The 25,700-nt window shown below is 33.1% G+C and overlaps 2 protein-coding genes across 30 annotated transcripts in view; one reads left to right on the top strand and one right to left on the bottom strand.

The window, feature by feature from the left end:
- The window catches only part of LOC129799549 (calcium-activated potassium channel slowpoke), a 153,273-nt gene extending 134,653 nt beyond the window's left edge, over positions 1–18,620 (bottom strand). For 20 of the 29 annotated variants that reach the window (XR_008751520.1, XR_008751518.1, XR_008751519.1 and 17 more), the window contains exons 1-2: positions 18,557–18,620; positions 7,572–8,494 (exon numbers count right to left, since the gene is read on the bottom strand). Coding sequence is in view for 26 of the 29 variants with exons in the window: in XM_055843539.1 (XP_055699514.1) it covers positions 7,572–7,892 (321 nt within the window). In the remaining 3 variants the exon portion in view is untranslated. Of the gene's footprint in view, positions 1–7,571; positions 8,495–13,119; positions 13,260–18,511 lie in introns of those variants that run through there. The other 9 variants (XM_055843535.1, XM_055843547.1, XM_055843548.1 and 6 more) reach the window with 4 other exon arrangements.
- A 97-nt stretch (positions 18,621–18,717) lies between these two features.
- On the top strand, positions 18,718–20,490 carry LOC129799566 (protoporphyrinogen oxidase). Its single transcript, XM_055843586.1, has one exon. It carries the CDS (start codon positions 18,903–18,905, stop codon positions 20,322–20,324), a length of 1,422 nt encoding a protein of 473 aa, XP_055699561.1. The 5' UTR covers positions 18,718–18,902; the 3' UTR covers positions 20,325–20,490.
- Positions 20,491–25,700: the final 5,210 nt, after the last annotated feature.

Raw genomic sequence — 25,700 nt, 5'->3', positions numbered from 1 at the left:
TACATACAAACAATTTGCAACTAACGTAATCCAAGCAGGGCGTAATTGTTTGTTGATGGTCAAAAATACCATCAAATTAGAACAGTGTTCTGCAGGATGTGTATACAAACAATTTCACGAAAAGTGCTTCTATTGTAAATATACTAAACTGGATGGTACATCATTTTACACAAAGTGTTTATTTCATGTTCGTTTTTTTTCTTGATTATTTTCACTCAAAGAGTGTATGAAACATATACGAGATATTCTCTAGATTTTCATTATTTGAGGAAGTTTTTTTCTTTTCAGCTAAACCATTTCTAAAGAGAGAGTAGTTTTAGGAAAATAATGGAGATTAAATTAGATAGAATTTTCATTTGAAATATTTGATAAAATTTGCAAAAAAATACCACATTTTTCCACGCAATTTCATCCAATAAAATGAAATTCTCTCTTATTAGGATTAAAATCGGAAAAATGGATGGTATGGTGCATTTTTATCTAAAACTTTCTGAATGATGGATTGCAAAAATTTTCAGTGCCTAATCCTTTTTATTTTCCATCATATGAACAGTGTGGAAGTCCTAGAGGAGATTGTGGCGTTGGGAAAAATTGGGAGGGTTATTGTGGGAAAAATTTATGGGAAAGTATTAAAACTTCGATCGTTTTCATTGTTGGCTATTAAATCTGACCCATTTTCCTCACACTATGTTATACATGAGAATGTATAGGATAAGGGGATGATTTGTGGCATGTGAAAATATGAAGTGGTATGTCTTTTTAAAAAAAAGGGAGCAAAAGATGAGATATTTTGTAAAGCTCGTGTTGAGGTAGCACATCTGTTTGGATTGGTGGCAAAATCCACACAATTTATTAAATGCACTTTCTTCCAAATGCATTCGATGTCAAAGTTACTCTTTTTATTAATTGGCACAATAAATTCATTCAGATAAATGCCTAGAGTGGAATAGGTATGTGGGGTATGTGGCAGCTAATTTGAATTTAAAATTCTAATTTTTATTTTTTGGGAAATTTACATTAAAAAAATCTTCTTTTACTGTGTTATCACACTTTCACATTAAAATTTTAATATGATTCACATTAATTGTCGCTGGTGAGAGTCCAAATGTGTAATTTGTGTGTTTGAATCATTTTATATTCAAAATTTGATCTATTTGTTGATAAAAAGGTAGACTTCGCCCGCAAAATTTGATAAAAATTGATTTATAGCATTAATGCGAAAAATTAATGCGGATTTCTCTTTAATATTTTAATGTGAAAAATATTTATGCTTTAGGTAAATTTAAACTTATTTTTGCAGGCCAAATCCACTTCTTTATCAATAAATAGAAAAATCCCAAATATTAAGTATATAACATATTTGGACGCTCACAAGCGACAATTAATGTGAATCACATTAAAATTTTAATGTGCAAGTGTGATAACGCCGTTAAGTAAAGGACTAAATTTAAAGTATATTATGAGTTTTTTTCATGTAATTTTTAATATTCCAAGTCGAAGATGTTCTTCGAACCTTCAAGTTAGCTGAGATTCTTTACAATCTCAGCTTTTGTGGTCACAGGTGAAATCCGACCTCGTCAGATCGGGCTCAAATTTTGGATGTATGTACACGTTTTGACACTCATAGATCACGAAAATCATGTGCGCCAAAAATCGATTTTCGTGGACGTCCGTCCGTCCGTCCGTCCGTCGTATAACCACTCCTGGAGAGAGAACGGTGAGAGATATCGACAAGCGGTTTCCGGCAAAGGTTAAATGTCGATGGGCGGCTAGAAATGGGTGATGTCAGATCCACCCCTCCACCCCCCTTCCGCCATTTTGAATACCCCATTTTTTTGTTTTTTGAATTACTCAGCCCCTATGGCATCGATCGATCTCAAATTTTGATATGTTATAACTAGGCCTAAGAGCTTTCGATCAATACCGAACTTAACCCCCTCGGACCCCTCTGACCCGATCTAGAGGGGGTCAAAAATTCAATTTTTGAATGGCCATATCTCCTGTTCCAATTATCAGAAATTGAAAAATTTTGGTGTTTTGGAAAGCTCTCGTTGAGTACTGCAACCCTTATGACATCTCAATTTCATACGATTAAATCGAAAGTTCGATTTCAAAATTCAACTCACAATCGAATTTTCACGTATTCCGAGTTGCAAGCACCCCGAGTTGCACGCATTCCGAGGTCACCTGTAAAGAATCTCAGCTACCATAAGCTTATCTGGGCTTATCACTGGTTTTTCTTCCGTATTTTTGCACCAAAATAAAATAAATTTTAAAATTATTTGCTACTATTTTAAATGAAATAACGCAGGGGTATAGTGCCGTAAGTTTGTAAAACGACTATCCGTGGTACACGTGATTCAATTGCATGATACCTATTTTTGTTATTAATTCTTGTAAATAGGAAGAATTCAAATGCACCAGAAATAGCTAAATAGATCATAAATATACAAAAATACTATAAATAGTATTTTGGGGCTTCTATTTTCAACTAATTATGGAGCATTTTCATGACCCCGCGATCTGTGAACCCTGCCCTTACCACTCATTTTTGATTCCAAATAATGCGCAGTGATATCATTCACTGGTAAAAATAAAAGGGTCAAATTGACCCTTTTCAAAAGGATGGATCGTATTTGACCCTTTGAAAGGTTCACTTTTGTATCACTTGAAATTTAGTATGCACATTTATCACGAATAATCATGTTTTATTGTAAACTTATTACTGATATCATATTTCTCTCATCTGAGCGAACACCAAAGATCACTTTTTCATTGTTTTTTTATTCGTTTATTCCGGAATTAAATAGATGTCAAAACCGTGACCCTTTCGAAGGGTACCTGGTAACCCTTTCAAAGAGTCAAATATGATCCATCCTTTGGAAAAGGGTCAATTTGACCCTTTTATTTTTACCAGTGTTGAAATATTCCTTTAATAGTTGCTTGATAGAGATATATTGCACGACAAGTGTTCTAATGTATCAATCGAAAATTAAAATGTTGGGAGAGAATTCATCTAGCACATGACTGCACTCGTGACAATAATTTGCAATTTTTGCATGATGCTGCACAAATAATATTGCCCTAAATAAAATGATTATTGCCTATTAAGAGATCAAATGATGTGGCCGCAGAAATTATCACTTTATTAGGTCATCATAGATCTCCCACAAACCTCCAACACTTCACATGAACGTCTATCATCATTAAAATTATCAATCTAATATACATTAAATAAAATACTTAACTCTTTCTTAGTTTCTCATGAAAATTAATTAGAAGTTCATAACGGACGTGAAAAGTTCCATCTTTGTATAAGAAAACGCAGTAATGCATAAGACCTAGTTAATGTTATGCAGTATGAGACATTATACCCGCTTTATTATTAAAAAGTTTTATCAAAGGACAAAATGGAAACAATTAAATTTCACAAAGTTCAAATGTTATGAGAAGTTTTGGCAATGTGAACAAAATATTAAGTAAATTTGTATAATTTCATTAAGTAAACAACAATAAAAGAGTATATTTCAGTAATTGTCTCGTCAGAATTTTTTTTGTTGTGAAAGACTTCCTATACATATGATATTTTCTTTCAATCGTTTCATACATTAAAAGCTTGTAAGATCCTCTTCTAGTGACGTCAAAATTACATTTAAAGCTTAATATCACAAAATACTTTGTTAAATTTATCCACTGAAATGCGGAAAATGTAATCCTCTAAGATGGGTGCTTTGTAAATGAAAATATTTTCACTGAATAATAAATTTATTGTTGTCCCTAATTGCATTCGAATAGCAGCATGTAATTGAAAGCGGAAAAGTCGTGTTTTTTTTTTAGAGGGAGTCGGGATCCATTGGCAATTGTACTGAATTATTGAGTTAAGTGGAGTCATAAAAGCGTCATCGACAGTGTAAAATTATCCTGAGAAAATTGCCCACTTCAAAAATGAAGTGTATACACAAATCCCACATGTGTGATTCTTCACTTGAGTGGGAAAAGTCAATTGTCCAAATGTAAATATTTAGAAAAGTATGTATAGACATATAAAAGAGTTAAATATAATGGCATCCGCACAATTTCTTTTATTTAGTAAACAGTAAACTCGTTTTTTTCTTTTTTTCATTGTCAAAAGCATGTTTCCAAAATAAAAATAATGACGTGTAGCCCATAAGCTACGTAGAATGGCTTTTGTTAAATTATGGTTCAATAAACGTAAAATCCAATTCAATGCATCTCGTTCACTCTTATGCCCAACGCAGAATAAATTTTGTTTGTAAACATGTTATTAAAATTTTCTATAAATAAACTAAATCTAGATCTCACTCCCTTTCACAGAAAAAGCTCCGAAAACATGTTTAGTAAACATATTTTTTACATTTCAATGAGAGCAAATGAGATCTAGATCTAGTCATCTCGCTTATTCTCATGGGAAATTTTGAAAACATGTTTACAAACAAAAATTATTGTGCGTTGGGCATTAAGTTGTAGCGCATAACAAGAACCACAACATCAGGTCATGAATTTGTTGATTAATCATTTTTAATGCTACATCAACGTGACTAAGATTATACTATAGTCAAGTGTGCTAATCCGGGCGCTTCGCTATCTGGATCGTTTATGACTAAACCACTTAAAATAATATTTTTATTTTTATTTCCATAATATAGTCACTACAGAAACATAATATATCTATTCAAGTTTGAGAAAAAGCAAAAATAATATTTTTATTCATTAAATAAATGAGTGCAATCGACTCATTTCAATCTTGTACCAGCTGGGTTCTTCACTAAAAATTTTCTAGCAGTGATATTTTCACTAATGGCAGCTGGTTCATTGAAAACATTTATTGTTTTTTCCTTGTGAAAAAAGTATTTTAAAACCTAAGGTTTAATTAAAAGTGAATTAGCGAAAAGGCGACCCAGTTAGTGCATGGTGACTTATTTCAGTATTATCATTATTTTATAAATTTTCTTTAATATTTTTGATAATTTTTTTCTATATTATGTTTCTGAAAGAAACAGTGAATAATTCTATGGATTTAGAAGAAGTAAAAAGAGTAAAAAAGAATTTCATCAGTCCAAAAACAAGCGTTTAAGTAGCACTCTACGGAAAACGACCCAGTTGCCCCACCATACTATATACATCGAAACGCTGACGTCATGTCGACCCGCAATTACGATGCGTATTAAGAAGTATAAACAAGAAAACTCAAAGTGCAAATTGTAATGCTAGTAAAAGGGGAAGTGAGGCACCTTCGAAGTACGACATTTTTCTCCTATTTTTTAAAGTAGCTCAGCCTCATCATAATGTAATTATGTGGTATATATGAAGTAAGGTCCAGTCTGACTCAAAAATAGGAGAAAGAATTCTGTTTCAAAAGTGCTCAGTGCCCCACTTCCCCCTACACAGAAATTTTTTTCCTCTTCGATTATTTATTTTTTTATTTTTCCCTCTCATTTTAACACGCTCTACAGTGAATATTACGAGGAGAAAATGCTCAAAAAAATGTGGAGATGAATTTAAAAATAAACATCATGGAATTTTTAATGCAAAAATTTAATTTAAAATATAGTTGAGGCGTGTTTTATGTATTTACACTTAAATTCTCTCTTTAGTAGAATCAATGGCTCATTTCAAATTTAATTATATAAACATAATACACTCATGCTCAAAATAAATTTACTTGATATACTTACTAACACCATTGTTCTCTTATAACTCTTCTTGACATACATTCAACTATCCGTTATTTTAGAGGAATAGGGAACGAATGAAAGTAGGGATGAAGTAAAAAAAAGATTGGTCTCGAGATAATGTCATTTTAGGATGGCCTGTCAAAAACCAGAAGTCGATATCTCTTATCGTTTGGATTTTAGACAGTTTAGAAGATAAAAAAAAAACTGCGAAAAACAATCTTTTCAAAGTAAGTCGATTACCGATACTTTCCAGATTCTTTACCGATTGTTATCGATGTATTCGGATTTGGAATTACTAGACCTTTCGTCTCCTTTGGGACTCTGGGTACCCAAAACAACAATTTTTTAGACTATCTAGAATCGATAAAAATCCGATTCTTCTGGATAATTACAAACTATAACGGCGTTATCACACTTGCACATTAAAATTTTAATGTGATTCACATTAATTGTCGCTTGTGAGCGTCCAAATATGTTATTTGTTTCTTTGAGTCACTTAATATTTGAGGGTTTTCTATTCATTGATAAAGAAATGGACTTGGCCTGCAAAAATAAGTTTAAATTTAGCTAAAGCATAAATATTTTTCACATTAAAAAATTAAAGAGAAAATCGCATTAATTTTTCGCATTAATGCTATAAATCAATTTATATCGAATTTTGTGGGCCAAGTTTACCTTTTTATCAACAAATAGATCAAATTTTGAATATAAAATGATTCAAACACACAAATTACACATTTGGATTCTCACCAGCGACAATTAATGTGAATCATATTAAAATTTTAATGTGCAAGTGTGATAACACAGTAAGGATGTCTAAATCTAGGATATTTTTTGCAGGATCCTAATTAACTCCTGAGCTTAGATATTTTTGGTCAAAAATCGTGAATTTTCGATTTTCTACTTCCTTGCAGATATCCTGACTTTTTTGATATTTCTAGACCCGAATAAGGAAAGACCTCTCGGGGCCAATAAGTATGATAACTAACAATTACAGATTACATAAATTCGAAAAATAATTTTTTCTTAAATTTTCAAAAAACTTGTTCAAACTTTATGGGTACTCTCGTCCCCAAAAATCTAGAGGTCAAATGTAAGATTATTCCGCCAATGTCCATCATTTGCTTTTTGACACCAACCTTGTAACAAAATTCCAAGCGGGAACGACATTTTTGCCAATATTGCCGATGATTTTGACATTTGGCAGCGAAGGGAGATTGCTTTGAAGGAAGTTTTTCCTATTCTTCCAGATTTTGGTGAATTCTGATTGTCCAGGAAGTGTTTTTTTGGCTCTTGAGAAAGCTTAATGTGTCTGCAATAACATCGTGTTGAGAGAAACATATTTTAAAGTGTTATTGTGTGAAATATTTTGAGGAATCTGTTGGAAAGCAGGAACTTGGTGTCTTCTTGACCACTTCCTGGACATCTCAGAAGATACTGGTCAATAATTCTTCTTGTTTTAGTGATCAACATTGTAAAGGAGTCATTTGACACGCAAAAATTATTCACAAAATTGATATTATTGACCTTTGGAAAATTGAAGTTTGTCTCCTTTTCGTTCTTTTGGGGACGAGAGTACCCATGAGTTTTCCAATTTCCCAGAGGCGGAAAAAATTCTTTCTCTACAAAAGTATCATATTTGACCACTAAAACTTACAATAAAGTGAGCTTTACTGAAATTCTTTCGCTGGATATGTTGTGGTCCGGAAAGAGTTAAGTATCAGATTTTACAGGTTTTGCTGCTTGGGTTGTAAATGAGCAAGATGATTAGAACTGGATCTTGCTTGTTTTTTTCGAAATTTCAGAAACATGTTTACATAATAAAATTAATTATGCGTATGTCATTAAGTAAAGTGAAAAAAGAAAATAACTCACCAAAATTCGCCCAGTTGTTGTTTGTCCAGAAATGAGTTCACCAGCCCAGTCCTTTGCTTCTGTCATAAAAGTCCCCTCAAATTCTTGCTTGCCCCTTGAGGCTTTTTGCTCCTTTTGCTTGGGATCATTTGGTCCCAATTCGGGCTCCTTGCGGCAGCATATAAAGGCAAATGCCCGCCACAGAAGCACCACCAGCAATCCAGCAAGAAAGGTGAAGATGCTGGAGAGCAGAAAGCACCACCACTTGCGCACCTTGAGGCAGTCATCGATGGATGGTAGCTCAGTTGTTGACTCAATTGATTCCTCGTCACAAGACGACATCCCCTGCTTTTGATGATTGACGCTGATGTCTTGGATGATGACTCATGTGCACTATTGTCTCTCGTTTGATTCCCACACATTGGACATCATCAGTTGTTCACGCAATTATCGCACACATCACTACACACACTTATTGGCTACCCACGGATACTGATCACTTCTTTTTCTTATCCTGGGATGGCTTCTTTTTGAGCCTCGTTAGAAGTCACCTTTCTCTTACTCAACTACCCTACGAATTTGCAACAATATCGTCCTCCATCAAATTCTCTTAAAAGATTGACTTCTTTAATCTTTTTTTTGCACTTTCACAAGATCTCTATGTCGCTATATTTCTATATCCACACAACTCCTTTAGTGTTCGCTCTTCCACAGAAGTTCAATATTTTCTATCTATATTTTGTGCTTTATGAAAAAAAGAACGTTCACATCAATATAACTACCAAGCATTTTCGATTATTTTTCTTTTTCTTTTGAAAATTGAACACTTTTTTTTTTTGATTATTATGCTGAAAATTCTACACGAGTATTTCTATTTTATTAATTTCTTCTTTTCTTCTATCAACAAAAGGGCAAATCCACTCCTGGGGAAAATTTTGCTGCCACTGTGTGACATTAATGAGAAAAATAGGCACCTTTTTCTCACAATGTGAATTTCAATGAGGAATGTATTAACATCATCTTCATCCTTTTTGCCCTTTCCCAAAAACGAAAATTCAAATGTTGTTACTCATTCAAATCTTATTATCGCACACGCATGGCAAAAAAAATAAGAAATTCTTTTGCCACCCTTCGCGTTTAGAAAAAAATGGGAAAAATTCTTATTTCCACTGTGAGTTCTATTTTATTTTCCTTCCTCCTCCACAGAAAGAGAGTGTTGTAACAACATGAAGAAAAACAATCGATATAATACCTCCCCCAAAAAGCTTTTTCGTCTTTTGACCCATAAAATTCACACACAGAGAGACAATTTCAATCGCGTTCATTGAAACTTTCACAGAAGATTTTCACTCTGTGGGAAAATCAATACCAGAAAATTCAATTTGAAGCATATGGGATAAATTGGGTGAGCGGAAAACTTTGTAGTGCATCGACTTAATGAACACTTAAATACCACAGTTAAGTTTTACATAAAATGATTAAAATGAAATATTCCTAGAACTATCTGACATAATAGACAATTTTACTAAGAGTAGATCTTAATTTATTGGACTATTGCCCTAATTTAACACGATTTTCCGAAATCTGCCATAGCGCTCTTATTATAGATCCGTAGCCCGTTGTCGTTATTTTATCCCTGGGTAGTCAAATAAGAATTTAAACTTGGGAAAAAGGGGTTGCAAAGCATCTCAATATTCGCTAAGTGCTCGAATTTGTGATTTAGATGCTATATCCTCAAAAGTACTTTCGTATCATTTACAGTTTACCGGTTCTCAACCGATTTAAACCGATTCATAAACCACTTAAAAACTCCCCCAAATAGTTTTAAAACTAAAAGAATTATTATTCAGACGAAAATTACCTATCAGTTCATAATCGGTACATTACCGGTTATGGACTGATTTTAACCAAGTTATAAATCACTCAAAACATTGCTCAAAATACCTTAGGAGTAATATAATTGAATTCCAGTTAAAAATAAGTTATCGGTTATGAACCGATTCATTATAGGTTTTTATCTAAAATCTTGAGAAATAAAAAATGAGAACAGTTTTCAGCGCCACACATGGGAGAAAACAGCGCCAACACGCGGGGGATTTATTCTATAATTCAAAAAAGCTGTTCTGAATTGCCTCTATAAGTAATTCTTAATTTCCATTTAATTCTTAGCAAGCTTTTTAGGTTAGTCAAATTAAACAAATAAACAAATAAATCAATTTGTTAACATTGTAAAAATAAAAGCAGGGAAAGTACTCTCCCTTCAAACGTTCATACCTTCGAATATTCTGAATTTTCTGATTTCCTAAGAGACTTAAACATTTTTATTAAATATTAGTTACCTTATTATCAATTATTAATTATGTGACAATCATGTGCAAATGTCTTACAAAAAGTAAAAGAATTTTACATTATTCGAAGGCATGAACGTTTGAAGGGAGAGTAACGGCGTTATCACACTTGCACATTAAAATTTTAATGTGATTCACATTAATTGTCGCTTGTGAGCGTCCAAATATGTTATTTGTGTCTTTGAGTCACTTAATATTTGGGGTTTTTTCTATTTATTGATAAAGAAGTGGACTTGACCTGCAAAAATAAGTTTATATTTACCTAAAGCATAAATACTTTTCACATTAAAAAATTAAAGAGAAAATCGCATTAATTTTTCGCATTAATGCTATAAATCAATTTATATCAAATTTTGCTGGCCAAGTCTACCTTTTTATCAACAAATAGATCAAATTTTGAATATAAAATGATTCAACACACAAATTACACATTTGGACTCTCACCAGCGACAATTAATGTGAATCATATTAAATTTTTAATGTGCAAGTGTGATAACACAGTAACTGTCCCCTATTGCTCAAACTTCCTAGTTTCCTCATCAGAGCTGAATTAAATGCAATACGTTTAAATGATTTTACAGGGTGGCTGAAAAAAAATGCAACAACTTTCAGTACGCATAGCTGTCAAACCGCTGGTGACAGCGGTTTCATATCTTGCATAATGGTAATTCATTTTATTGGCTAAAAGCCAAGAAAAGCATTTTCGATAATATTTTGTAAACATTTTTTAAACCATAATGGAACTCAAACGTGACAATTTAATGTCGGTATATTTTGCAGAAAATGCGGAAGCAGCTATCGTTAGGGCACTTCAAAACCCTGAATGTAATTAAACTTTCCGTTTTTCGAAACATAACTTGGTACAGGGATACTAGTAGCATTTTAATATGCTTTGGTGAAGGTCCAAAAAAAATTGCTTCATCGCTAGTCATCGTTCTTAAAATGAAGAAGCAAATTGAACAAAATCTGCGTCACATTTGCAAACAAACGATCTCTGAGACGCATAGATCGCGAATAACCATGAAATAAATATTGTTAAAGGACCTCTATATGAAGCCTTAAAAATCCTGAAAAGGAAGAGACATCGTCGATCCTCATAAAGAAGTTATGCTCGATCGACGAAGGAGTAAATTCGCTTGCACGTTCATGGTCAGTTTCAGAAATGTTATCTTTTCTGATAAGAAAAAATTTTAATTGAGCAATTAATTTTCAAACAAAGTAATTGTGTCTATCTGAAGGAAAGATCATACGACTATTTAGACGTTCTAATGGCCACCGGAAATCAAGGACCATCTTATTTGAAGGTCTGGACTTCCTTGAAGACAAATTATCGCTTTCCACACGGGTTTTTAGCCTATACCGTCAAAACAAATACCAATGTGTTTCTGGAAATTGTCTTGGAAGGAGTATTGGAGTCGTGGACAAACACAAATTTTAGTAAGAAACAAAGGAAGTTCGATGAAGACACGACAACGTCTCAGAAATCACGCTCCGAAGAAGATTTGGCTAAAAAAAACGTTTCGCACTTCATTTTGGGAAAACAATGACCTCCAGAATTCTTGGATGCAAAATCGTTTGACTTCTCCAAAAAAGACATTTTGTTGGTCAATGTTAAGCCTAAAAAGTAGCAAAGTATCAATGAGCTGAAGGCAGCCCTTCCTCGTGAAAAGCATAACATTCAGAAGGCTGACATTCGTGGAAACTACGATGCATTTTCTGACAGACTTAAGACCATAATTAAGTCAAAATAAGATCGTATTGAACAAAACCAATAATATTCTAAAATTTTGATGTATTTACTACCATTTTTCTTTATTTCAAAAAAGTTGAACAAAAAATGAGGATAATATAGCGCTTTAGATTGTTGCATTTTTTTTCAGCCACCCTGTAAATTTCTAAGATAATTTACTTATTTACTAAATTTTTAAATATTTATAGTGTAAATACTATTTTAGACTCAAATAAATTTCTTATGGATTTGTTCAATTTCAAATTTTAAAAAGAAAATGGCAAAATTACAGCCCCAAATGCAACAAAAACTAAAAATTAGGCTTTAATATATGAAAATTGAATACTAAATCAATTTTGTCAATTAACAAGTTCAGTTCCGATAAGAATATTTCAAGGTTTTTTTTCATCTCAGAGAACTGAATTCACAGGTCGAGAAAATGAAAAATATTGCAGGTAAAATCTTAAAGTTCGTCTTGTAACATAAAAGGTTAAACAAAAAATTATTGATTTTATTCCATTTTACCTACAATTTTCTTTATCTTGTAAAGAATCTAATTGAATATTTATAAAAGGAAATTAAGAAAATGTGAGAAAAAATACAGACTGAATTTTCACATTCTCCAATTTAAAAACAAATTAACATCAAACATTGTATCATGTACATATTTTCATTTACATACCACAAATTAGTATAAAATTTTTATACATTGTACCTTTCAGTAAGATTTCTTATTGAATTTTAAATGGTCTAATTTTATAGAAGTAAGAGTAAAAATGTATAGTGCTATCAAAAATTTCCTTTAAATTACTAATTTGGTTTTCAGCACAATTTCAACAACTAAAATAATGTATAGAGAATAATAAGATATATTATTTTGCGATATCATATTACGATTCAATCAAAATGGAGTACGTAATCAATTTAGACATAATTCATACTCTGATTTTTATCTTTTATTACTCTCATTTATTTAGGACGATAAATCAATTGGATTCGGAACAGTTGGGAACTTATTTGAGAAATAAAAATTTAATACAATTTACCATAGCGTAAAAACAACTTTACAAGCAAGATTTCACAACAAACTTGTCGAAAGGAATCAAAAGCGATTATTTGTTATTTCATTTACAAGATTTGTTATTCTTATGTCAAAATTTCCAATAGACATCGACCTCATTTTTCAAGGTCTTGAATCGTTTGCTCTTTTACATCAAATTGCTTTAATAAAATCCTTATTTCTTCAGCGAATATTTGTTTTCAAACGTTCAAAGACGATCGAATTATATAATGCATATAATGTATTATTTAAAAAATATATTTATTCTCAAATAATATTTTCCGTAAAAGTTGAGATAAAAGGTCTTGTGAGTTCGATTATATCGATTCGATTGAATAGTTAAAAATTTAATTTTGATAGAACCAAGAGTGCAAGAATTTAAGAAAAAGACTTCTGGCTTAAATTAATTTAAGGAAACTGTCCAATTCTCACCGTGACCCAAGGATAAAAACAATTATTTAATCGTCGAAAATCCTTAAACAACTACTGAATTATCCCACAAATTCACAATATAACTCACAGAAAATAATGTTCAACTTTGGTGTGGACTGCTCGAATGGTTTGATAAGAATGATCCGAGTGCGTAAGATCAAATTGCAATTAAGTTCAGAGATGGACCCCTAAATAAAAAAAAAAAAAAATTAAGTTCAGAAAGCTCACCCGCTATATGGAGGGGAGAACTTGATCGCCGCCTCTTACATAAACTTGTCACTGCATTTTGAACGTATTAACAAGTTAGGGGCTTTATTCCACTCTGCAAACACTAAATCTTGATATGATTTATGGTGTCTACACACTACAGTAGACTCTCTCTCAATCGGGAATATGGGGCGAAATGTTATCCGGTTTATCGATAGATTTAGGCATCAAAGCCTTTGTAAATTCCACAAAAAACGCTCAATTATAAAGAATCACGATAAAATAGGAAGAAATACAGCGAATTTGCTTCATAATTAAACGTGAAAATTGTCAACAAAATTTTTCGCAAGATTGAAAAAGAGCCGATTGAGCGAAAGTCTACTGTACAAACAATTTTCGTCAAAAATTGTCTTTTTTTTAAATTCTGACGTTTCTGCCTACAAGGATAGGGGAAATTTTCTTTAAAAAGGCATTTTTTTAAAGAAATTTATCATAGTGTGTAGAGGAAAAACTTCTAAGGAGATCTAATAGTTCAGTTTTGTAATAAGATTTGAGTATTTTTACTCCTCTGAAAAAAAAAAGTTTGACAAATTAACAAGAAAAGTTTGTCAAAAGCTTATTCTTCTATACAGCATATAGGAAAGTTTTGTCAAATCCGCGGGTAACTGGATCTCGTTAAAAGTTTGTCAAAAGGATGTCTTACACATAAAAAGTTTTGTCAAATTGGAAAAGAACATTCTTTTGACAAAATTTGAACAAAATCCATTTGTTTGTTTAACAAAACTCTTTTTCAGAATATACAAGTTTGTAGAGTTAGTGAAATTGCTTTTACGCGTCGAAGGAATTTAATAATGTAGAAAATTAAAGAAAATATTGTCTTGACTTTTTTTTAGTATATTCCATTATTGTTAGGCTTCAAAGAAGATTAAAAAACAATTTTTTTGGCAGTAACAAGCGTAATTCTTGGCTGGATTTCGATAAACCTAAAAAACTAAAGTAAAAATCTCCTCTATTTTAGATGTTTTACCACCAAAGTGCCAGAAAGTCTTTATATTTCAGTGGGTGTTCTTTGGTGTACGTAATTTTCACAAAAATTACGTACATATTAATTTTACGAAAAGGATGAAAATAAAAAAAAATAAATAAATTACAACGTATAAACTACTGAAAAATTAAAACAAGAGATAACAAAATACTAAAATTAAGTGAAATAAAATGTGCGAGAATATAATCCACTCTAGGCACTGTTTAGTTTGATGCTAATTTAGATATAGTTTCAACTCTAACACCAAGTAAAATTTAGTGAAATGTTCAATTTCCTTATGTGTAAATTGTAAAATATACTTTAAAAGCTTAACAAGAATGAAATATACTGGACATTGGACATGTAATAAAATATTCAATCCCATAAAATATTACAGTCATACCGCATTTTCAAATTGGATAAAGCTTTGAATGATATAAGTGCTTTTAAGCTCTAGCCAATCAAAGAACGCGATGAAACCAAAATATTTTATGGAATTAAATATTCGATTACTTGTAAATAAAACTCGAGGTTTATCTCTTTCGAAACCGCAGCATATATGGAACAAGGAATTTTATTGGTTCCAAAATATTTAAATTTTTTCGGTTTAAGAATATACTTCGGCCCAGATGTTTTTCGTTTGGCAATGTTTATATGAAATATCAAATAGAAGTATGCCTAACAGTATTTCATTCAGTGCATCTTATACGAGTATGTATCTTGTAAGATGGGGACCTCAAGACCAAGAAAAATTAACAAATTATAACATAAAGAAAAAGAAAATAATCATAAAATGGCAAAATCAATCCATCTTGCGGATTGAAAAATAATTATTATAAACTCTTTTTCATGTAAATTTTAGGACAACAAGAGTAAGAAGTAATACTTTGAAAATATTTGAAACAACGCTTCTGAATATTGCATTCCTAAATTTAAGTAAAATTAACTCTGAAATATAGTTAATCGAAAATTACGACGAAAAAGAGTTATTTAACATCGATTTCAGTACATTTTAGGGGTAGGCTTTCAGGTTTCGCTCACATTCTAGCTTCGAACACTCAATATTTTTCCCATGTTCCTTTAATAAATCTGACCTATTTTATTCAGGAAATGTGTGGTTTAAGACTAATTATTAAAATATATTGCCACTAGTACCACCAGGTCAGATTAATTAAAGAAATATGGAAAAATTATGAAGTGTTCGAAGTCAGAATGCGGACGAAACCTGAAAATCTTTTTCTTCTCGCCTTTTTCTAAGTGAAGTACGATAAAAATTAAAAGTGAGTTAGAAAAAGGTGATCAACTGGAAAAGCAACGGTGAATGTATTGTTTTAATAACATTCTCTAAAAAATCTTATTTGAAGCAATTCAACTAAGTGGCAATAGGTGGTTTCAAAGATGGCGAAGAGTGGTAAAAAGTGGCCACGAAGTGGTTATTTATGCATTGCTGATATAAATCTTTTTTCTTAAGTAGTCCAGCGTTATATTGGAGGACTATTTATTTCACGAATTTATAGCCAATACATCTAACAAGGGAGGTCATCGAGTCATCAAATTCTGATTGGCTTCATATTAAGAACATAGACAGGGATGGGCATTATAAGGATTGTGTCATACTCAAAAAGTGCTGATTTTTTTTTCTTTTTAAGAAAAGTGTCCAGAATGATTGCACAAACTGTATAATGATAAAGAAAGTCCTAGAACCAGCAGATGCACCAGTGATGCAGCGGGCAAGCGGACGGTGTTTATAACGCAAATGTCTCGAGTTTGATTCTTGCTTAGCGCCGTTTTATTGTTTATTTTTTTTCCTATTATTTTTTTAATCAGATATGAATTCTTAATTTCTATTCCTTTAAAAAAATAAAATCAGCAGACGCGTGAAAGAGTCTTTAAAACGGTACTTTAGTTAAACATTCATATTAGGAGTGTATTACAGTGCAAAGAAAATATTACTATATTAATGAAAAAAACGGTCAGTGATAAAAAAGAAAATTATAATAAATGTATTATCTGAACACTCTTCTAGAATGTTACGTGTTCTAGAATGTTTAGTGAAAATTCTTTAGATATAATTTGAAAACTTTTTTAAATACAAGAAAAACACGCGAGCGTAAAATGCTTCTATTGGAAACATATTAATCCAAATGGAGACAAGGAAAAGTTTCTAATTGGAGACAAACAGTGTAAGTGAAACCGCGACGAAATGCTTCCAAAACCTTGTTGAGTTGCTCCTGAGTGCAGGATTTGTTCTTATTCCTGATATTTTCTCCTTTCCCATCTAAAACAATAGGAAAATCTCTCCAAAAAATCATATTTCCAGGGTTTCCTATTGAAGCATTAGCAGATACTTCAGAAAAATCCTTTTTGTTCCCGAAATAGGCAATTATTTCATTTGAAAATTTCACGTACCGTTAACAATAAAGATTAGCACTTAATTTAAATAAAATTAGCTAAAAATATGACATAAATGTTAAACAAAACGAATAAACAACAGTCACCTCATTGTGTTTTTCATTGGAAAACATGGTCGATCTATGAAAAATTTAATGATGAAAAGGTGGACTTTTAATTTTTCTAAGACATTAACAAATTAAAATTTGTGAATATGAATGGATTTTCGCTTTATTTGGAGCAAAATTAACTAAATAATGAAACTGTGGTATAGAAAATATATAAATATAGTAATTTAGTACTGTATATATCGTGAAAACAATGATGTTTCCATTTGGAGTAGCGAAAAAATTCCATTTAGAGCAGGTTTTGAATTAGCTTAATTTACCCTATTAAAATTAAAACAGAAAAAAGATGTGCAAAAGTACACACTCTCCCCTAAGGGAGAAACTTTAGAAGAACTATTAGAGTATTTAAGAATCTGGAAAGTTAAACTTTCAAAGAGCAAACTAATAAATCCAATTACGTAAAAATTATACAGCAATTTTAGATGCTAAACGCTTTTTACTTTGCATAAAAACCGCACTGCTATATTTTTTTTGCTGAACTAAAAAAGGTTCTATTTATCTCTCAATTCTATTGCTAGAATTTTACCCTCAAACGCTCAAACATAAATAATGACGAGCCGATGTAAAACGCATAAACCATCACAAAACCGCAGTCTAATTTGAGCTGAAAATTAGTGGACAGACAAACAGAATAGGGACAAAAAAATGTTATTTTCGGACAGGCTCAGTAGGCCATGTACCAAAAATTTAAACTTATCAAATATTTATCAAAAAGAATATTTCTGGAAGCTAAACTTTTCTAGCATTTAGATAAATCTTTTTACTTTTGCATGATCTCGTAATCCCTGAACAATCCGGAAAAATGCAATTGTTAACTGAGTAACAAAAAGTTTCTTTTTTTATCATATATAAAAGGTATACGAGGATATTTTTCAATAAACTAAACTCACGTAACATACTTTTTCCTAGTTTTCCATTCAAACTTTTTCCAGTTCGCTCTCTCTCGGCATTTTCTCCCCATCATATGGCGGAAAATGAGGAAACATTTGGCACTTTTATTTCACGAAACATATTCATAATTCGCAGGAGCCATGATCCACATGAAAAAAAATCCTTATCACGAGAATCGTACCCACTTTTCTTTGTTATTGGCCCCGTATGGATGATGGAAGCCCCCTTTTTTCCTTTGTGCTTTTTTTTGGGGGGAGCTTTCTGCATTTGTTTTTCCTGGGAAAAAATTCATCCGAACTTACTACGATTTCTCCGTGGAAATTGAGGATTTTTCCCAGAATTTTTGGGTTAAAAAAAGTTAATAGAAAATTGTTGCGGGATTTTTGTGGAATGGGGGGGAAGTTGATTCACCCCCGGAAATTTTCCAGGGCTCCCTACCACAAAGCTCTTCGTGGAATTTTGGGGCAAAAAACCTCGGATTTTCCCAGTAAATCACCGCAGGAAGGGAAGCAAAAGTGAAAAATCACAGAATTAGCGGGTTTTCCCAGATTTTCACTGCCCCAGGAGCTTTTTTTTTTTCAAGGGGCTCCTATTTTTCTCTCCCACTTTTTTTTTCACTTTTCACTTGCACGGAAAAACCACAAAATTCCTCATGGAAATTCACATTTTGAGCATTTTGCACACATGGGGCAGGCACCTAGGGCCCCAGCACACCAGTTAAACGCGATTTTTCTTGGGAAATTGATGATACCACAGAAAAAGGATATTTTTTTAGGAGAGAAAATTGCACACGAACCTTCTGCGAGTGAGTCGGACACAGTTCTGAAAAGTCGATCGATTTTCCACAGTGAGCTTTCTCAATTCGACTGCTGCGCCACTGTGATTCAACACACAACTACTCAATTGATAAAAAACCGCGATAGCCGAGACACACTTCAGCCGATTCACAGCACATAACCTAAAAATCTGTCCGGGAAGAAATAAAAACAAATAGTCATGGTGTGATCGTGTGATAAAACCAAGGATTATTTGCATTAGCAATCAAATAAATTAAACAACTTACAGTGAAAAAGATTCAGGAAAGGGTATTTTATCTAACTGTGTGTTTAATTGAGTGAATCAAGCAAGGAAAGTGCTTGAAAATGCCAACAATCCTCGGTGGTGGGCTTTCCGGACTCTCAGCTGGATACTACCTTCTGCGAAAGGGAATACCCGGCAGTCAAATAAAGCTCTTTGAAGCCTCTTCAAGACTCGGTGGATGGATTAAATCCACCAGGAACAGGGAACACGGCATTATTTTTGAATCCGGACCTCGGACAATCCGTCCCATTGGGGTCAATGGAAGAAACACACTGGCCCTCCTGGAAGATCTTCAGCTGGAAAAGCAAATTGTGCCCATCCTGAAGACCTCAGCTGCTGCCCAGAGGCGCCTCATCTACGTCAACAATCAACTGCATGTCCTTCCATCGAATCTTAAGGGTTTATTCCGGAAACAAACACCTTTCTCACGCCCTCTCATCTCTGCCCTGCTGCATGACATTTCCACAGGTAAGTCCAGAGAATCCCTCCCAGATGAGTCAATTTACAACTTTGCCAAGAGGAGATTTGGCCAGGAGATTGCAGACTATGCCATAAGTCCCATGATTTGTGGGATTTGTGCTGGGAATGCCAAAGAGATCTCTGTGAAATTCCTCATGAAGGATCTCTTTGCAAAAGAACAAAAGCACGGGGGAGTTGTTAAGGGACTCCTGGCCAGTACCTTTGCTCAAGGGGCCAAAAAGGCTCCTGAAGCTCCCTCGGAGCTGGCTAACAGAGCCAAAGCTGAGAAATGGTCTATTTACAGTCTCCAGGGAGGATTGGAAACTCTCCCTAGGGCACTGGAAAGTCATCTTCAGGCAGAAAATGTCCTTACCAGAACCAATAAAAACTGCTTTGGTATAACATTCCGGCCAAATGGAGCAGAATTGACGTTCCGGGAGGGCGTGGAGGAGGCAGATTCTGTGATTTCTGCTCTTCCGAGCTACAAGCTTGCAGAACTCGTCAGAAATCAGCATCCAGAGCTGAGTGAAATGCTCTCTGGTATCCCCTACGTAGACGTTGGGGTTGTCAATGTGCACTATTCCTCAGGAAATGTCCTCAAAGAGCAAGGATTCGGTTTCCTGGCGGCTCCTGCTGAAAAGATTCCCATCTTGGGAGTAATTTTTGACAGTTGCTGCTTCGATTTAGGCTCAAATACCGTCTTGACCGTTATGATGGGTGGTGCCTGGTTCAGGGAATACTTCGGAGCAACACCCACAGAGGCAGATCTCCTGGCCACGGCACAAAAATACTTGGAAAAAATCCTCAAAATCGATCAAAAGCCAACAAGTACGAAAGTAAACATTCTGAAAAAATGCATTCCTCAGTACATTGTTGGACATCATGATCGAGTAGAAGCCATCCAGAAGTACTTGGTGAACCAGAAACTTCCACTGCATCTCTGTGGAGCTGCCTATGATGGTGTTGGAATAAATGATGTGATTCTATCAGCTAAAACAGCCGTGGAGGCTTACAAAGTTTCATAAGAGCATTTTTGAAAGTGAATTTTCACATTAATTAAATTTTAATAAAGATGGTGCAAAGACATTACATTTCTTTGTAAATCCACAAATGCAATAAAATAGCACGGAAAAGACACTTTTACAAGATTAAAGAGAGGAACATTAATAAAAAACCTATAATTTCGCTAAACCGCCCATTTTTATCCTCTTTCACTTTCATTTGCTGCATTTGCCCAAGCACATTGACCATTTAAAAAAAAAGAAAAATGAAGAAACAATTATAGATATTATTGCAAATCAATTATGTAAATTAATTTTTTTTTTCCTTCATGAGAATTCCCGCCATTCCTCTATATTTATTTTGTTATTTCATCGAGTAATTGCTTGAAAATTTTATAGTTTGGTTTTATTTAATGCAACGCACTGTGAAATTGTTTTTTTTTTTCTTTTTTTTTTTGTTATATAAAAAACGCGCCACTGCATTACTTGCCTATTGATACTTAAAGTACTTAACGATTTTAATTAAAAAACGATATTTTTGTAGTAAATTATGTACATTAAATGACCATATTGCGACAAAACATCACTTCAAATTCTTCCAAACGCGAAAAAGGACTCGAATCTAGGCATTTGACTTATACAAAAATTTTGAGGAAGCCAGAGTCAGCCCCTTGCACCTTCACAAAATCAACTTTTAAAAAAATGGATCGAAAAGATTATGAGATAAGGTAATGTATTGAGCGATAAATTTCTTACAAGAATATTCTGGAAAGAAAAGGTTTGTAAAGCGCGTCTATCTGACTAACATTTTCATATTCTGTACAGAAGAACATCCTTTTGACAAACTTTTGATAAAAAAGTGACCAAACTTTTTTTTTAGAGTGACCTAAAACATTTAGAAGGTTTAGGCTTGGCTCATTAAATTGTTTCCAATTTCATATTTAACTTCAAATTTGAAAGATGATAAGGAATCTGAATAATATGAGAAACCTATCTTATTTTGCTTTAAATCAGAATAGAGCAGTTTTTAAGGTGAAAACACATGAACACAGTCATAAAAGGGGTTGCAAAGCGTCCCAGACTTTACGAAGTGATCGAACTCATATCTATACCTCAAAAGTAATTTTGCATCATTTACCTATCCTATATTATTAAAGTTCTTTATTGATTCAATTCATGAGAGAAAAGAATATTCACCAGTTTAAAAATATCGCAAAGTTTCTCATTGGGCAATTTCTTAAGTTTACCGATTCACAACCGATTTGAATCGATTGATAAATCATTCAAAATATCGCCCAATAATTGAATTTAGAATGGAAATTTGTTATCGGTTAGCCATTTAAGGACGATAGGGTCACAGGTGACCCTAAAGTGATTTTTTTCCTACCACCTTTCTAAAGCTATGTTTTGCTCCAAAAAGTAAAAAAAGTGATTTTTTCAGACCTTGATTTTTAAACATCTCGTCCGTAAAGGGCTATGAACCGGTTCATAACCGATTCATAACCGATTGGAAACGGTTCAGGTTTGTCGGAAATTCCAAGACCTTTCCAACGATCCCAAATATAATACCATTCAATTGAGAAATACGCTCCCTAGTGCCTTTAATCTTCAACTTACAGAAAAACTTATTGGGCATGATTCAACGGCATTTTCGTATGAGGACGAAATGTCCGCCTGGATAATCTGTCAAACATATCCAAAAGAGAAAAATCCACTATGCATTTTCGAGCAATCACAAAAAATACATGGTTTTCGGGAGAATGAGGAGCATGTTAATGGTCCTTGGTACCGCTTTTTGAGGGATCCCCCGAAGGTTCTAAGTCGGTGTCTTTAACCGTTTGGCCTTTAAAACTAATGGCAGCCGGATGAATAGACGGACAAACAACATGATTTCTCAAAAATAATCCGAAATGCGAAGATTTGTTGAGAAAAGTGGTTTCCGGGGGGTGGAACTTGAAAATTTTATAGGTCAAAATATTGAGTTATAATATAGCACTTTTGTCGAGCTCGAGCAGTACAAGTATTGTATATCTTGAGAAATAATAAATAAAATTTTAAAAATTTAGCTTTAAGAAATTAGTGCTTCATTTTTTTTCTTTATAATGTCCAAAAATGAATTAGGGTAGGGGAGACTGGGGCAAAAAGTCACAAAACGGATATTTTATTTTTTTAAAAGCTACTCGAGCGCTTCAAAAATTACTAATTAGCGCAGTTTTATAGGAAATTTACCGCTCTACAACTTTGTGAAAATAATGTTCCTCTATTTTGTAAGGAAATACGTTTATCGAGCCGATTTCTAAAAGGTAATTTTGTAGCTATTCTCAAAAATGCTGGGGTAAATAGTACCAGACATTGGGTATTATCATATTTTGATTCGCTTCATTACGGGCTTCTGTAAATTTGAAAAAATACCTAGAGGACATATTTTCATAGAAAATTTATTCATCTACACCTTTGTAAAACACCGTTTTCTCTGCGAGAAAAGTGAGAAAACGAGAAAAGTGCTTTTCAAGCTATTTTAGAAAAAACACACAAAAGACTGCAAATCGTTTGACCAATGCAAACAACGAGCTGCGAGACATGATAATGACGTTTCTTTTCGCCGTGAGACATCAGAAATTGCTTCGCTTTTTTGTTACTTTTTGCTCTATACCTTTTGTTACTTTTTACCCCAAGTGGTCATTTTTAATAAAAGGATTTCTGGAGAAAAGAACCTTTGTGAAATTCTAAAATAGATGTTGGATTCGTATTCAAAGAATCCAAATTATTTAGAAAATATTCACCAGTGTGCATCAATTTTGGAAAATAAGTAGGTAATAATTGTTATCTTCTGCAAAGAAAATATTTCAAAAATAGGGCTAAAAATTTCGATATTTTTTATTTTCTAAATTCCTTGTTCGAATTTTAAGAAACTTACGACATTGAAGAAGGTCTATGGAGTCTATCTATAGAAAAAAATTTGAGCCGCTAGCTTTTTTTACCTTGGAAGATATTGAATTTTTCGATTTGTGACTTTTTACCCCAGTCTCCCCTACACTAAATTTAATTTTTAAATGCATATGAATTTTCTATAAGGCTATAATCAGAATAATAATTATAAAAATCAATTTTTTCACACATATTTTAGTAATTCAATTGTTTCTTAATTTTATCGCAATTTAATTATATCTCTTGACCCTAGTTTTAAGGTAAAAGTATTCTGTAATATCGTTATAATGAATATTAAATCATGGAAAAGAGGACAATACTTCATTATACAGCGTCTCTTAAGGAATGCTTCACATTCTTTGTCAGTAGTGCTCAGAACTCTCTCTCTCTGAACATCTTAATAGTTCGCCACTTTTACATGCACCATCGATCCAAACCGAAACGAACGATCAAAGCGTTCAATCGGTATCACACGATACCCATTTCTCATCGCCTGTATCAACTTGAAGCTGGTAATTCTTTAATAGCAAAAGAGAAAAATTTCGGGAGCGATCTTTCAATTTTTATCTGTTTTTCAGATAATTCATGCAGTACAAATTTTCCTTCGTTTTGATTTTTCCTTCTGCATATAAACGCTTAAAAATCCCTTGGTAAGTCATATTTAATATGCTAGAAAGGCAGTTTCGGTAATTTTATCACTTTCATTCAGTATAGCTTGCAGATCGGCTCAATCAATTGTTTTTGGTCCTTTGGCCCGGTGTGTAAAAATCGTTATTTCTGAAGTGTTTAAAACAATTTTAACAGGTTGTTTCCGATGGTGCATATTTGCTCTAGGCTTCCTTAACCAAATGACGTACTTTTTTCGCAAGTTAATGTACTAAAGTAGCACTTCTCGCAAATGTTGTTTGTTTTTGTCACAAAACGTAACAACTTATTGTTGGTAAAGCATTTTTTGAGTTGCGATATCTATCGGTATTGTGACTAGGTATTGTTGAGAGATGACTAACTTCCTAAATAAACCTAACTTAATTCAAGTATGTAAACTACATAGCGTCGGTTGCATCAACCGTTGTCGTATCTGTATTTGTTTTGTATTTGCATTTGGTACAAGCAACGATACAGACGTTGCCTCTTGCGTGAAACGTTGCTGACACAAAAAGAATTCAGATACGACAACGGTTGATGCAATCGACGATATATCGTTAGCGCCATATATTTGAAAAATTCACAAATTAGTTGAGAACCTAAGGAGGGTGTCATAGAATTATTATTATGCTTCTTATGAGACTTATATTTTTATTCCATAATTCCTTTTGTCACCTCTCATTATGAGATCATTACGATTTTTTGGTTCCGTAAGACAGCTAATTTGCTAGTTCGGTTTGCAGTTTACACAATTGCTGATGCAAGCGCTGAATTACATATTTATTAATGTTTAGACATTGTTGTTTAGAATTGAAATAAACATTAGCAAGTTTACTTGAGTTTCCTATATTATAAACCTTCGAGTTAATCTGATGAGATATTTCCAAATGATAAATTAATTATCTCATTTTGTATAGGAAAACCTTTGTATTCATTGCCCTTTTCTCCAGTATCTAATCTCTCATCTAAGATCTGGGATTGTTTCATCTCGGCATCGACGGTCAATAAGATAAATTGCATGGTAATACCTCTCTGTGTACTTTATCAAGACAGCCTTCTTGAGACCCAATAGTGATCGATAAAGTCAATGGTTTTGGCGCTCTTTTTCTTCTCCACTTTATTAACGAGTTCAGTTCGACCCACCCAATAATTATCTCCCCATAAGAAGTATATATTTCTTCCCCATACACGCCACAATTTCCCATCACATTTACAGCTCAATTTAACAAACACATTTCTATGTGTAATAGTGAATGTATGCAACATGATAATTTCGTGCTGAAGAATGTGAAAAAAAGTGAAATGAACTTTTATTGCTTATTAATTTTTAATTATTCCGCGTTATTCACTCGACAGGGCGGCCCATGGGTGCCATTCGCTTTGGGTAATGTTATCTATAGAGATTGAAGAATGGAGCTTACACTGTTTCCCGCCTTTTCTCTCACATGCTCTTGCCTTACAACTTTTATAATGTCTCTCTAGTCTAATGCATTTCAAAATCACTCAAAGTCTTGCATTTCCCTTTCAATGTTGCTCTCTTTTGCCTTCCATGGTGCAATCTGACAACATTATTTGGTGAAAGAGGAGAAAAATTAATTGTTGTCTCTTGCCACAGTGATTGATGGACTCTAATAACGTCTTTTATGCAATTAACAATCACCTGAGATTTGGAATGTGGCTGGTTTAAGGAACTAAAAACACTCAAATGGGTTGGGAAATTTCTTATAGGTACTTCCTCAGACTCAAATTGGCACTTATGCCTAATTTCTGTGCAAAATCATCCGCACAGTATGAGAGATGCTTTTTTTAGGAAGAAATTTTGGCCTA

Source organism: Phlebotomus papatasi, chromosome 1 (assembly GCF_024763615.1).
Source record: "Phlebotomus papatasi isolate M1 chromosome 1, Ppap_2.1, whole genome shotgun sequence".
Taxonomy (NCBI): domain Eukaryota; kingdom Metazoa; phylum Arthropoda; class Insecta; order Diptera; family Psychodidae; genus Phlebotomus; species Phlebotomus papatasi.
This window is presented reverse-complemented; position numbering and strand designations above follow the sequence as displayed.